Below are 15,090 nucleotides of genomic sequence, written 5' to 3'. Positions count from 1 at the left end.
AGGTATCTTTGAAAAATGCAAAAGAAATGTGCCAAAAAAACAAAAGCTGAGTGAATTCACTGCTGGCATACCTGCTAAACAGAGTCCATTAGGCTGAAATAAAAGAACATCACAGTGTAACTCAGAGGTATACTACAAAATAAACAATGGTAAGTTACTACATGGTTAAATGCCAAAGATAGCATTCAGCAAATGGAGGGAGTGGGGGCAATTAGTCAATCTCCCTACTTGAATTGACAATCAAAAACATTCCAAAGGACTTCCTTGGTGCTACAGGGGATAAGAATTTGGCTGTCAGTGCAGGGAACACAAGTTTAATCCCTAATCCAGGAAAACTTCACATGTCATGGAACAACTAGGCCAGTGTGCCACAACTACTGAGCCACGCGCCTAGACCTGTGCTCTGCAACAAGAGAAGCTACTGCAACAATAAGCCCACACTCCACAACTAGAGAGTAGCTCCCACTAGCCACAATCAGAGAAATCATGTGTGTGGCAACAAAGACCCAGCACAACCAAAAATATATAAACAAAGTTTTAAAAATAAAAGAAGAAAGCAGAGAGATAAAACGTCATGACTTTAGATTTGGCAACGATTTCTTGGATGGTACCAAAAACACACAACAAAAGCAAAAATAGATAACTTGGACTTTATTAAAAGTCAAAACTTTTGTGTATCAAAGAACACTACCAAGAGAGTGAAAAGGCAATCCATAAAATGGGGGAAAGCATTCACAAATTATATATCTAATAAGGAGTTATTGGAAGAGACTCACTGGAAAAGACCCTGATATGCTGGGAAAGATTGAGGGCAGGAGAAGAGGGCCACACATGATAAGATGGTTGAATGGCATCATCAACTCAATGGACATGAGTTTGAGCAAACTCCAGGAGATAGTGAAGTACAGGGAAGCCTAGCATGCTGCAGTCCACAGGGTTGCAAAGAGTTGGACATGACTGAGTGACTGAACAACAAGGGGTAACTATCAATAATTATCATTAGAAAAGACCCCGATGCTAGGAAAGATTGAAGGCAGGAAGAGAAGGGGATGACAGAGAACACAATGGTTGGATGGTATCACCAATTCAATGGACATGAGTTTGAGCAAGCTCTGGGAGATGGTGAAGGACAGGGAAGCCTGGCGTGCTGCAGTCCATGGGGTCACAAAGAGTTGGACACGACTGAGTGACTGAACAACTAAAGAAAAACCATAAAATGTGCAGAAGACATCAATAGACATTTGTCCAAAGAAGACAAACAAAGCGCCAATAAGCACAAACACTTCACATCCATTAGGATGACTGCTATCAAAAAAAATTTTTAATAAAATCCATTTTTGGAAAGAATCTAGAGAAATTAGAACCCTTATATGTTGCAGGTAGGAATGTAAAATAGTGCAGCCACAGAGAAAAACAGTTTGGTAGTTCCCCAAGAGATTAAAGATAGAAATCCACTTCAAGGTATATGCCTGAAAGAACTAAAAACAGGGATTCAAACACACATTTGCACACCAAAGTTTACATTAGCATTATGCACAATGGCCAAAAGATAAGAAACATCCCAAATGCCTATCAACATATAAACAGATAAACTAAATGTGGTACATACATATAATGAATGGAATATTATTCAGCCTTAAAAAGAAATGAAATTCTGATACATGCTGCAAAATGGATAAACCTTAGGGACACTATGCTAAGTGAAAAAAGCCAAACAAAAAAGGAAAAATATTGTACAATTCTGTTTATTCAGAGGTATCAAGAAGAGTCAAATTCACACAGAAAGTAGAACAGTAGTATCAGGGTTTAAGGGAGAGGGGACTGGGGAATTATTTAATACATATGGAGTTTTAGTTTGGGGTGATGAAAAGATCTGGAGATAGTGGTGATGTTTGTACAACAATGTGATTTATGTAAGGACACTAAATTGTACACTTAAAAATGGTTAAAATAGTATAGTTTGTCAATTTTATCACAGTTAAATAAAGCCAAAATCTTGAGGTTTTCTTGCAGGTCCTACAAGATCTTAGCCCCTGTTTTTTGCTATGGCCTTCCCTCCTACTAAGATAGAGTCTTGTAAAAAATTTTAATGTTCCACCTTAGGGCATTTGCCCTGATCAGTAACACTGAATACTTAAAATGGAAATGGCATCTTATTTAATGTTGACTGATTCAATTTCTTCTACTTTTAACATCCATTTTTCAGAAGGTAATCATCAAGATTCAGAGAGACTAAATAAGTTTCCAAAGTAAGCATGAAATTGAGTTAAGATTTTAACAAAGTATATCTTACCATTAAGCAATGCTAACTTTTATGCTATGACAGAGCTGTATTCCCCATAGTGCACAGATATTTGCAAATGTGTACAAGAATCCACAAAACTGTTAATAAACAGTACATAGTAAACTTTATTCACTATTAATAGAAATTATTTCTCATATTCATCTCCTGTCCCTAATCACATTTTACACAGTTTATAATCTAATACTGAAAATGTCTTGGTTGGATCTATTTTTTTAATATTGAGTAGTTTGTTGTTCAGTCACTAAGTCGTGTCTGACTCTTTGCAACCCCATGAACTGTTGGCATAACCAGGCCTCCCTGTCCTTCATTATCTCCCAGAGTTTGTTCAAATTCATGTCCATTGAGTCAGTGATGCCATCCAACCATCTCATCCTCTGTCATCCACTTCTCCTCCTGACCTCAAACTTTCCCAGCATCAGGGTCTCTTCCAATGAGTTGGTTCTCCACATCAAATAGCCAAAGTATTGGAGCTTCAGCTTCCACATCAGTTCTTCCAATGAATATTCAGGGTTGGTTTCCTTTAGGATTGACGGTTTGATCTCCTTGCAGTCAAAGGGATTCTCAAGAGTCTTCTCCAACACTACAGTTCAAAAGCATCAATTCTTCAGCACTCAGACTTCTTCATGGTCCAACTCTAATATCCATACGTGACTACTGGAAAAACCATAGCTTTGACTATATGGACCTTTGTCAGCAAAATGATATCTCTGCTTTTTAATATACTGTCTAGGCTTGTCATAGCTTTTCTTCCAAGGAGCAAGCGTCTTTTTTTAATTTCACGGCTGTAGTCGCCATTCACAGTGATTCTGTAGCCCAAGAAAATAAAGTCTGTCACTGTTTCCATTGTTTCACCATCTATTTGCTATGAAGTGATGGAAGTGATGCCATGATCTTCATTTTTTGAATGCTGAGTTTCAAGCCAGGTTTTTCACTCTCACCTTTTACCTTCATCAAGAAGTCCTATAGCTCTTCTTCACTTTCTGCCATAAGGGTGGTATCACCTGCAAATCTGAGGTTGTTGATATTTCTCCTGGCAATCTTGATTCCAGCTTGTGCTTCATCCAGCCTGGCATTTTGCATGATGTACTCTGCATATAAGTTAAATAAGCAGGGTGACAATATACAGTCTTGACGTACTCCTTGCCCAATTTTGAACCAGTCAGTTGTTCCATGTCCAGTTCTAACCGTCTTCTTGACCTGCTTGGTCTTTTTAAACAAGACCAAAATCTTTTCAAACAGATTTCAAACAAACTTGCTTAAATAAAAAAAAATAAAATAAACCACAGTGAGATATCACTTTAATATATATCACCCATTATAGCGGCCATAATTTTTTAAATAAAACAGAAAATAACACGTGCGGAAATGTTAAGATGTGCCACTGTAGAAAATAGTTTAGCTTTCCTCAGTAAGTTAAACAGAGAGTAACCATATGGCTCAGCAAATTCTACGCCTTGGTATATACCCAAGAGATATGAACACACATGTCCAAATAAAAACATATACCGAAATATTCACAGTAGCACTATTTACAACATCCAAAAGGTAAAAACAATCTAAATGCCTATCAACTGATGAACAGGTAAACAAATGTAGGATATCCTAATAAAATATTATTCAGGCATAAAAAAGGAATTAAGTACTGATACATGATTCAATATGGATAAATCTTCATATTGTACCGTTTCTTCTATATGAAAACTTCAGAATACCCAAATCCATTGAGCTAGAAAGAAAGTACATTAGTGTTTGCAAGGGGAATGGAGAAGTAGTATTGGCAGATATATGGTTTCTTTGGAGGGGGGTAAAAGAAATGTTTGGGAATTAGATAATGATGGTTACACAACACTGTACTTAATGTCACTAAATTATACACTCTTAAGTGGTTAAAATGCTAAAATATTTAAGAGAGAATGGAGGACTGAACAAATTACAATCTATTGTTTTAAATACAAAGATATAAATGCTCTAATGCAGATAAAAGTTACAAATCTGAGTAATAAAGCAGCAACATTTGAACAAGACCTACATTTTACCTTAATATGTATAAATGGTGATCTCTAAGAAACATTCAAAAATTTTTAATTGCAATAACTACGTTCATGTGGGCCAAACCAGTAATTCCCAGTAGGAACTTCAAGAAATGCTTCATTCTGTTTGGCACAGTGATTAAATACAGTCCATTTCATCAATATGCCATACCCAATCCCCACTCAAAGGCAGAGTCTTCAGAAGGAGATAGAAGGCAAAAAATGTGGTAAGAGCAAGAAAGCAAAGCAAAAAGTTTTATTCTGTTGTGAGAGGTTACAAGAAAAGGGTCTTTAGGAGAGAACTGGCATTCTTTCTCTCTGCAAAAGGAAAAGTTACAATTTTTAAAAGTTTAGATTTTACAGGCAGAACATCAGAAAATCAGACCTAATTCCAGAATTCATTCTTCAAGTCATGTAGCCCTAGCTCCCATCCAGAATAATCAGATGAATGTTTAGAATTCAGATGTGAGAGACAAATCATGGAAAACAGTATTAAGTGGATGGCAATACTTAACAAATAAAAGTTATTTAAATCTTTTAGTATTATATTTGGAATGGGGAAGGAGGGGGGAAAAAGTATACCTAAAAGTCATTATTATCTGCCTTGAAATCCCATCTTTGCCCAAGTTCATTCTACCTCAATTCAAGTACTAAACTACTATACTATCATACCTAAAATGTCTCAGTTGATACTTAGCTTGTGCTATTATTTTAGGGGGTAAGAGGTGGGAGCTAGAGGTATATGACTATATTCTCCTAAATTTACAGTCATTCCTCAGTAACTATGGGGACTGGTTCCAGGACTCCCCCATACCAAAATCTGAGGATGCTCAAGACCCTTATATAAAATGGCAAAGTATTTGCATATAACCTATGACCTTCTTCACCTATACTTTAAATCTTATCTAGATTACTTATAATACCTAATATAATATAATTGGTGTCTAAGTAATTGCCTATGTGTTTCAAATTCAAGTTTTGCTCTTTGGTACTCTGGAATTTTTTCCCCAAATATTTTCAATCGAGTTTGTTTAAATCTGCTGATGCAGAATCCACAGATTTGGCATAGTTGAGCACGGATTCAAGTATCTGTCACCCCCATGCTCAAAACATTCAGAAGCTTCCCATGTTTATAAATAAGGATAAGGTACAAACCCCTAAGCAAGAATTTGAAGCTTTCTGCAAAATAATTCACACATGACTTTCCAATCTTATCTAACCACAACTCTTACCTCAAAGAAGGTTCTCTTTCCCCTCTTCACCCACTGAACATTCTTTTACTTCTCTTTAACAGCAACACATTCTCCTTATAATTTCTTCTTTAAAACCCAAGAGTACTCCCTACTAGAGTGTAAACTCCTCAAAGGAGGAAACTGGTCTGAGTTCATCTCTTTTTTTCCATATGAGAAAAAAACAAATTGCCTTGAACAGAGCAATACTAAATGTTTATATAAATGATGATAATGCTTGCTCAGGGATTCCTTAAAAGAAAAGAATAGTGATTTGTTGAGTATTTTTTAAAAGCTCTGAAGTCATTTAGTACCATCAAATATTTTTCTTCTATCTCTAAACTGAAATATTCAATAAGCTCTCTTGGATGCTCTACATTCAGCCTTCGGAAGAAGTGTATTATTTCATATACTTAACAGGTCCAGTCACTTTAATATGAAACATTCATTCTTAATTCTTTATTTTTAGTAGATACTCAAAAAGCACAGTGAAACTTCATAAATAGGGTGTTTTGATTTGAATGCTGGGGGTACCTGAGGAAAGTTAGAAATGGGAAAGGCAAGAAAAATAACAGGTGGGCAAATTCTCTAACTCTATAGAAATTAACCAAACCTAGCTTTAAAATCTCTAAATTGGGCTGATAATATTAGTATTAAAAGTAAAAACATTTTAAAATACAGTAAAAGCAAAGATATACCCCCTGATAAAATGTGCAAAGAAAAGCATATCACTTCATACTATTTCTAGCAAAATACACAGCCACAAGGAAACATCAGACAAACCCAAATTAACTGGCCAGTGTTCTTCAAAAATGGGATAGAAAGGGATAAAAAAGTAAAGTGAACTGCTCCAGATTTAAAAAGATTAAAGAAACATGAAAACAAAATGCAATGCCTGTTCCAGAACTGGATCCTGGACCAGAGAAAAGAAATCGTTGTCTTTCACTATGACGGACATTAAGAATCAACTGGCAAAATATGAATTCACTATGAAGGACATTGAGAATCAACTGGCAAAATGTGAGTAAGGTCTGTAGATTAGAAATAGTATTGTTTCAGGATTAATTTCTAATTTTGCTAATTATAATGAGGTTATATAGGAGAATATTCCTATTTGGGGGAAACTTTTAATTTTGAAATATAGTAAAAAGGCAATGATTATTCTTTATCTGCTTGAAGGTAGGATCAAATTCATCACCCAAGGTTATAGTTATAAAAAACATTTCAAAAAATCATTCAATAAAACAGTACATGAGATGAATAATATATTGACTAGAAAGTTATTTTAAGTATCTTTGATCCGTGGATAGACATTTTTAAAATATCATTTATAAAAACACCAAAACATCTTTTTTGAGGGGGGGAACTACAAGCCAAAATGCAAATTAGTACAGATTTTTTTTAAGTATAATGTAAGCTCCATGGGGTGCCTTGTCTTGTACACCTAAGCAGTACTTAGAACAGTTCTTGGCACATGGTAATAGTAATTAGTAACAACTAATATTTGAGTAATTATTATGTCACACTAACCTAAGTGTTTTGGGTCCATTAACTCACTTAAACTTCACATAGTCCAAGAAATATTTGGGGAATGAATCAATACTTTTTGCAAGATGACAAGTAGTCAATTCTGCAATGATACGAGCTCCTAAAAATCACCAGGTAATGCAAAATTATACAATGAACACCATAGGACTCTGGGGGGAAATGGGGTTAGAAGCACAACACTCCAAAAACTTCATCAGTGACATATTTTTTAAAAAAGACAAAAACCTAATAGAAATGGTAGCACAATTTTACACAGTTTACACACATTAAGTGATTAAGAAATACACAAGTACAACAATAAATATGGCACTTTACCTTGAAAAAGACCTGAAGTTTGCTTGTGGAAGTGGGCATCAGAAGGGTTGCAGCTCATGAATTATTGTGAAGTGATGGAAGGAGGGTTATCTGAAATCGGATGGAAAATTGTAACAATAGATGTGGATGGGTGTGGCTCATAACACAAGGGGTGAACTGAGGTAGCTGATAGAGGTCTGAGGCATGTGCCTGTATATGCATGTATTTTAATGCAGCTCAGTTCAGCTGGGTCCAGCTTCCTGCATTCACCTAGGGCAAACTTTCTATAAAGGGCCAGAGAGTAAATATTTTAGGCTTTGTGGGCCATTGGGTCTCTGTTGCAACTATCCAATTCTGAGACTCTGCTATAAAAACAGCCACAGGGCAATGTAAACAAATGAGTTTGGTGTGTTCCAACAAAACTTTATTTACAAAAACAGGTCACTGTGGTGGCCATAGTTTGCTGAACCTTGACCTTGTAAACAAAATCCTGAATAAGCAAATACAAATTTTGTCTTATGCTCAAATTGTTACCCAATATATCAATCTTGTTGGAACAAATGCACATTTTTTTTCAAAACAAGCATTATAGCAGAGCTAAATTTGGAATGTTATCAAATAAACCAAAAAACAATTGATATATTCAAATAAGCAAAATAAATCCAATATTACTAAAAAAAAAAAAAAAAAAAACTATTTTTTATTTTGGATTTTAGAAATCAAATGTTACCCAAAAGTCAACTGACAAATGACCAAAATAAAGACAAGTAATGATACATTTTGAATGCTTGTCATTCAAAATCTGTCATTAAATTCTACACAATCTTTAAGAAAAAATGGGTTATGCTTTTAACAGCTCTGCTGAACTAAAATTATCAGGCTCAGTCACAAGCTTTTATAAGATCATCGAGCCATAAAAGTTAACATACAAACTTCATTATAAGTTCTAAAGATCTGATATACAGTATACAGTATGGTGACTCTAGATAGCAACACTGTATTATATCCTTGAAAGTTGCCAAAGAGTAGATCTTAAATGTTCTCTCCACAACAATAATTTTAAAAAAGGTAATTATTGTAGCAGTCACTTCAAAGTATATATGCATAACATATCATCACACTGTATACCTTAAATTTACACAATGCTGTATGTCAATTATATCTCAATAAAGCTGGGAAAAAAAATACTAGTTGCCAATGGTTATACAATTATTTGCCCAGGAATTGAGTTAAAGATTCTAAGTTGACCTCCTTTCAGTTAGAAAACTCTAATATACATAACATTTCTTTGCTCAAGCTGCTATACCTCACATCTGAAATCCTTCTCCAGTCTTCTTTGTCAAAAGTATATATATCCTCCAAGGGCACAATTAAATACTATCTCTAAGCCTTTCCTGGACCCCATTAGAAATGTCTTCCTACTTTTAATTCCCACAGCAACTTAGTTTTTACCCAACACAGCATTTAGCCCTTTACATCCTGCTTCAAATTTATTTGTGAACATATCTTATTTCCTCTGCTATGTAGAAAATAAGACTAATCTTTAGCCATACTAATCCCCCTGTTGGACTGCCCTTTTTCATAGTCAATGCTTAACTGCTAACTTTTCTTCAAGACCCAATACAGATATCATCTCCTCTGCAAAATTTTGCTAGACATCCCCCAAATTAGGCTTTTCTTCATTCTGATCCCTAGCACAACCAATAGACCTCCAATGTTTATTTACTATTTCCCTCCTTAGGTTAAAAATGCTTTAAGGGGGCAGGAATTTTGTCTTTTACCCTTTGCATATGCTAGAACAGTGCCTAGCACCTAGTTGATACTCATGTACTTGATCAATGAATAAAGCATCCCCCCAAAAAATGGAGCATAGGGTATATACACATGAATACCACTGCCATACAGTGATTTCTTAAACAAATATTATATGTAACACTTAACAAGAAAACTGGACTATTGATATCAAGAATGGCTACTTGAAGCCAAAACTCAGAAACAAAATCTGAAAACAGTGGCTAGAGAGAAAAATTGACAATTTTGCAGAGCAGAAAGCACAGTTTACTAGAATACAGGTCTTTTCAGAAGTATCATCTCCAATCAAAAAAGGGCAGAAAAATACTAGATATAGTAATCTTTCAAAATAAAAACATAATCTGAGCCATAATAATTAGCAGGTTTTCCTTTCCAATAAAACATTTGTGTACATCATAATATGACATTATATTAGCAACAAAACACCTGCATCCTAACCATGCATCTTAAAACCATAAGTTTTAAGGCAAACAAATTCAAGAAAGATATTTTCCTTCATCACTTCTCCCTACCCCCAAAAAAGGCAAAGTCAAAAAATGATAGACACTAACATAAATAGGACTTTTAATAACTTATGGACCATCTAGTACAAATTCATTCTGCAAATGACAAAGCAGAGGCCTAGAAAGGATACATGATTTGTTTACAATCAGCTAAGCAATAGAGCTGCAACTAGAAAACCTAGGTTTGGCTCAGAGTTAAGCATTCATTCCTCCACAACCAGCAGTTCTAGTCTCAGGAACTCTTTATACTCCTAAAACACTTAAAAATTAACAAAGATCCCCAAAGAGCTTTTAGTCTATTGTTTTGTAAGAACTGCTGTTATGACCATGTGCAGAGAGATCCTACTTAGACACTCCTTTTACTGCCCTGTTATATTCAGCATTCCTAAAGGAAGATCTATATTTCATTTCCCATAGCTTAACCCATCTGAACAGCTTCTGCCAAGAGAACATTCAAGGTCTGGAGAAAATAGACTTCATGCAAATCCAAGAACTGCCTGTATTCTGTCACCCAGTCTGTAAGCTTATTCAGATTTCAAAAGTGAAATAGGCACATAAATACAATTTCTTACCAAAAAATGTATTTCACATACCTAAATCTATCTACAAATACCTTTAAGTATTACACTTACCTTATCTCTAGAAATTAAATATAAAACTGAAAGCTCATGATCAACTATGCCAAGAAGTGCCAATAATGGGAAGTGGTCTGAGCACAATTAAAATAAAAAATGTCTTTCTTTTCACCCTCAGCAATAACATAACAAACATAACATTTACAATACTTTTCATTAGCACAGGGAACACTACTCAATGCTCTATGGTGACCTAAATAGGAAAGAAATCTTAAAAAGAGTGGATATATGTATAACTGATTCACTTACAAACTAACACAACATTGTAAAGCAACTATACGTCATAAAAAATTCATTTAAAAAATTGTTTAAACCCTTTATAAAATTTGCATGTACTCCCCTGCCACAGGCCTGGCTTAATGCTTTCCACACAGTGGGAATGCACATATTTCAGATAACATTTTTCAAAAATTAGGCTAGTATGCAACTGATTGTAGACTAACACAATAACAGAGACTTTCTAAGTCATTTTCTCAACATCTCTCAATTTAGACAATGTCTACTTTTTAAAATTTAAGACCAATGACTAGTTATACTGCTTTCAGCTTTTCAAGTAAGAAATTGCCATACGGTTCAGAATGACAAGTCCATCAAATCTCTAAGATCTTTACATGAGAATAAATGAAAGTTTATCTGTCAATCAGAGGCTGATCTTTCAGGCCAAAAAAATGAAGAAACAATCTTATTGAAAACAAAAACAACAAAAAATTCTTTAAAAACAGTAACAAAAACTTTAAAAACTGAGCCACTGATTTTTCAGTGTATATTTGTCCTTCGGTATCCACACAGGGTATCTTGGTTCCAAGATCCACCATAGATACCAAAATCTGAAGATGCTCAAGTCCCATAGTCAGCCCTCCATATCCTCAGTTCTACATCCTGGGATTCAACCAACCACAGACTGAAATCCCCAGTATTGAATGGAGGAACACAGGGCCAACATAAAATTTAGCCAAATCACCCATTCATGTTCCTCCCTTTTGCCTTTTGGCTATTTTTTCACCACAGAATCCCAGAAATGTTCCTACTTACAAAATGTAAGTAAAAATCAGAAACTAATCTTTGCTCCTATTTTTAAATGCCAGAGGATCTGATAAAGAAAAAATCCAGAACAATTCCCTAAAATAACATTAATGACAACGTATAGAATTGTTCATATTATTTCTGCCTCACATAGAAGAAAATCAAGAATGATTTAAGATATAAAATAGATAACTAATAAGAACCTGCTGTTAAGGAACAGGGAACTCTACTCAATTCTCTGTAATGGCTGATATGGGAAAATAATTTTTAAAAAAGAGTGAATATATGTATAAATGATTCACTTTCCTGTACATCTGAAACTAACACAACATTGTAAATCAACTATAATAAAAGATTTTTTTTTAAAGAGTAGTATTGTGGATTTAACTCACTCAAGCATTACCTGTCAGATTATCCTTCACCTATGATTATGACTTGAGATGAATAACACTTCATACTGAGACAGTTCTGACACCCACTTGGATCTCTTTCATAGTAAATAATCAGAGAGCATCACACTTTTTAAAATTAATTCTTTATATCTATTATATGTATTCTTTGCAAGGGGGTTTTCACATAGCTTAAGATTCTCCTGAAAATAAATGTTTCTGTTATCTTACTATCTCATATGAACATAAAAGGCAAAATATTATAAACACCTACAAATTCAAAGACCTACAACAAATGACAATAGCAGCTAACATGAACTTCTTCCATTGTAATACTTGAACTAAATTAAAATGGTCATAATCACGTTTTTTTCTGGTAGCTCAAGGAGGTATTAATGTCTTGTGGTTAAGAACATAAGCTCTGGAGTCAAGACTCGGTTCAATTCCAGCTCCATCAATTACAATTTATATAACTGATCAATTTCTTTGCTCTCTCTATGCCTCACTTTTCTCATCTGTAAAATGGGGAACACCAAGTACTTATTCCATAGAGCTGTTTTGAAAATTAATTAAAATTACAAAGGTAGAGGTCAACAATAAGCACTCAATTTTAGTTATGATTATTATTCTTACACCAATATATACAAAAATTCAAGGCCCGTAAGAAAAACTGACCCTCGCATAAACTAGTTCTATTCAGAATGTTTATACATAATTAATTTGTTCACCCTAAAAGAAAGGGAGAAAATCCAAGTTCAATCTACAGTTTTAAATGCAGACTTTCTGAGATTTAGTAAAATCTAAAGATCATATTTAACTGTAAGGTACACCCTTCATGTAGAGCAACATGGGCACCTGATAATAACTAGCCAACAAGTTGTACTGGGTACCTCTAATGTGCCCAATATCAATTAAATGAAGGCTTACTGCACTCAAAACAATGAACACAAAGTCAGAAAACAAAGCCACAATCTTTACACAACTAGGGATCTATAATCTGAGAACTAAAGTCCATTTTTTCCCCTCAAAGGAAGGAAAACATCTTCCATCTGCTACTTTTTAATGCAGAAAATAGACATATAAGTATCATAGGTTCATTCCCAAATTCTATACACTAGCTAAAATGCTCTAAAAACATACATGCATGTGTGTGTGCTAAGTGGCTTTAGTCGTGTCCCACTCTTGCGACCCTCTGGACTGTAGCCCACCAGGCTCCTCTGTCCATGGGATTCTCCAGGCAAGAATACTGGAGTGGGTTGCCATGCCCTCCTCCAGGGGATCTTCCTCATCCAGGGATTGAACCAGCGTCTCTTATGTCTCCTGCATTAGCAGACAGGTTCTTTACAACTAGCGCCACCTGGGAAGCCCAAAAACATACATAAAAAAATAAAGTGAAGTCGCTCAGTCGTGTCCGACTCTTTGCGACCCCATGGACTATAGCCTATCAGGCTCCTCCATCCATGGGATTTCCAGGCAAGAGTACTGGAGTGGGTTGCCATTTCCTTCTCCAGAGGATCTTCCCGACCCAGGGATCAAACCCAGGTCTCCTGCATTGTAGGCAGATGCTTTGCCGTCTGAGCCACCAAGGAAATAAATACATACATACCTGTATACTATTAAGATGGTGGATATACACACACATATATATACACAAACATAAATATATACGATCCTAATAGTTACTCAAAATCACATTTTGCCAACTACATATGAACTTCTGGTCTATGCTCCCTGTAATTTTACTTTGCCATTAGGAGCCAAGAATACAACAGTAAAAAAATTACTGTATTCACAAGGGATGAAAAGTCAAATATCAACCTGCCTGAAATGCAACCCATTCACTTGTGTAAAAGTGGTATACATTCCATATTAACAATCCATATTTTTAGACACTATCAAGAGCCAAATTAGAAGCACAAGAGAAAAGCAGCCTCAACCTTATAATAAACGTGCTTGATTACTAAGAGGTGGCCTGCCACTCACCGCTTCCTTGGAATAGATTTTATTTCCCATCAAACCAAGTTAACGTGTTCCCCATCCCTCTTGGAATAAATAAATAAACAAAAATAAGGCCTAATTATTTTTGCTCAAAATTTGCCCATAAAATGGAGAAACATCTGATGACTGCCTTACCACCCATTAAAGCTGGACCACACAAAAAGTAGTACACTGGGGTCCTCTGAAAGCAAAACCCTGCGTTAGTACCTTTACCTCCGAGATAAATCCAGGGCTACGCTTCAGGATCTGGAGTAGAGAAGAAACACTGGCAAGACCCACCCATTCACCCCACAAAATGGGCTTGTCCCCAGGGTTTGCAGAAAAAAATAAAATTCCTCCAGGCTGGGGTATTCCCGTCTCCAGCAGTACAAACGCCACTGAGTCTTCCCAGGATCTCACATCCTCCCCACCGCCCCTCCCCCTCCTCCCACCTCTCGCCCCTCTTCTGCCTACCCCCTACCCTCTCTTCTTCCCCACGCGGTTCTAGGCCCAAAGATTAGGAAGAATTATCAGGATACCAAAAACCGCCTCCCACTTGGGGGTTTCAGTTCCACAGGCAGCGAAGAATAAACAGAGGAATTCAACTAAGCTCCGCGGGTTTGGAGAGGCTTGAGAAGGCGCCCGACAAACCAGGCCGCGCCCCCAGTCAACCCCTACCCCCTCCCCAACCCCGGGCTGGAGCCTTCTTCGAAGCCTCCTCACCTAAAGAGAAAACGATGCCTCTTTCCGCTCAGCAAAACACAGGCCTAACCCACCAAGCCAAATTTTTCCCAAACACCAGGTTCAGAAAACGCGTAGGCCGAGACAGCTGGGACCCGTGAGACGGAGTTGTGTTTTACCTCATGGGCTCAGCAGTCATGTTTTCGCTTCTACGCCCTGTAGGATTCAGCGACCGTAGGGCGCGACTCTGCCCTCCCCGGCACGCAATTAGGGTAGAATGCACCGGACCCTTAGTCGTCACTAGATCTGGCGCTGGATCCTCCCCACAGCTCAAAGGCCGGCACCGCTGCCACCGCCGCAGGAGCCGCGGAAACAAAGCGACGCCGCCGCCGCCGCCATTTTGTTGGGCCGAGGCTCAGGCCCAGAATTGGCGCGTCCTCCCTCTTCCTCTTTGAGTCGACCATTGGCTGCCTTATCTGCAGTGCAGATTCTTATTGGCTACAGAAATTCACCTTCTTTGGGGGCCTGTTGCTAAGGGGGTCTACGTCATTTGATCCCCTCCGCCTTTTCAAAGGGGGTCTAATTCAGTCCCATTGACTTGAAACTGCTAGTGACGTATTTTGACTTTATTGTGAAAATGCTTTTTAATCTATCCTCTTTTCCC

General features: G+C 36.6%; 1 protein-coding gene and 1 pseudogene across 3 annotated transcripts in view; one reads left to right on the top strand and one right to left on the bottom strand.

The window, feature by feature from the left end:
• LOC102280738 (alpha-1,2-mannosyltransferase ALG9 pseudogene) overlaps window positions 1–14,587 on the top strand; it is a 38,894-nt pseudogene extending 24,307 nt beyond the window's left edge.
• Window positions 1–14,839, bottom strand: part of ATRX (ATRX chromatin remodeler) — a 284,375-nt gene extending 269,536 nt beyond the window's left edge. For 2 of the 3 annotated variants that reach the window (XM_070366286.1, XM_070366287.1), the window contains exon 1: window positions 14,606–14,839. In XM_070366286.1, the coding sequence (XP_070222387.1) occupies window positions 14,606–14,625 (20 nt within the window). In that variant the 5' untranslated portion in view covers window positions 14,626–14,839. Of the gene's footprint in view, window positions 1–7,427; window positions 7,518–14,605 lie in introns of all 3 variants that reach the window. The other variant, XM_070366289.1, reaches the window with a different exon arrangement.
• Between the last annotated feature and the right edge of the window lie 251 nt (window positions 14,840–15,090).

This window comes from Bos mutus, chromosome X (assembly GCF_027580195.1).
Source record: "Bos mutus isolate GX-2022 chromosome X, NWIPB_WYAK_1.1, whole genome shotgun sequence".
NCBI lineage: Eukaryota > Metazoa > Chordata > Mammalia > Artiodactyla > Bovidae > Bos > Bos mutus.
Note: the sequence above shows the minus strand (reverse complement) of the source record. Positions and strands in the feature narration are given on the sequence as shown.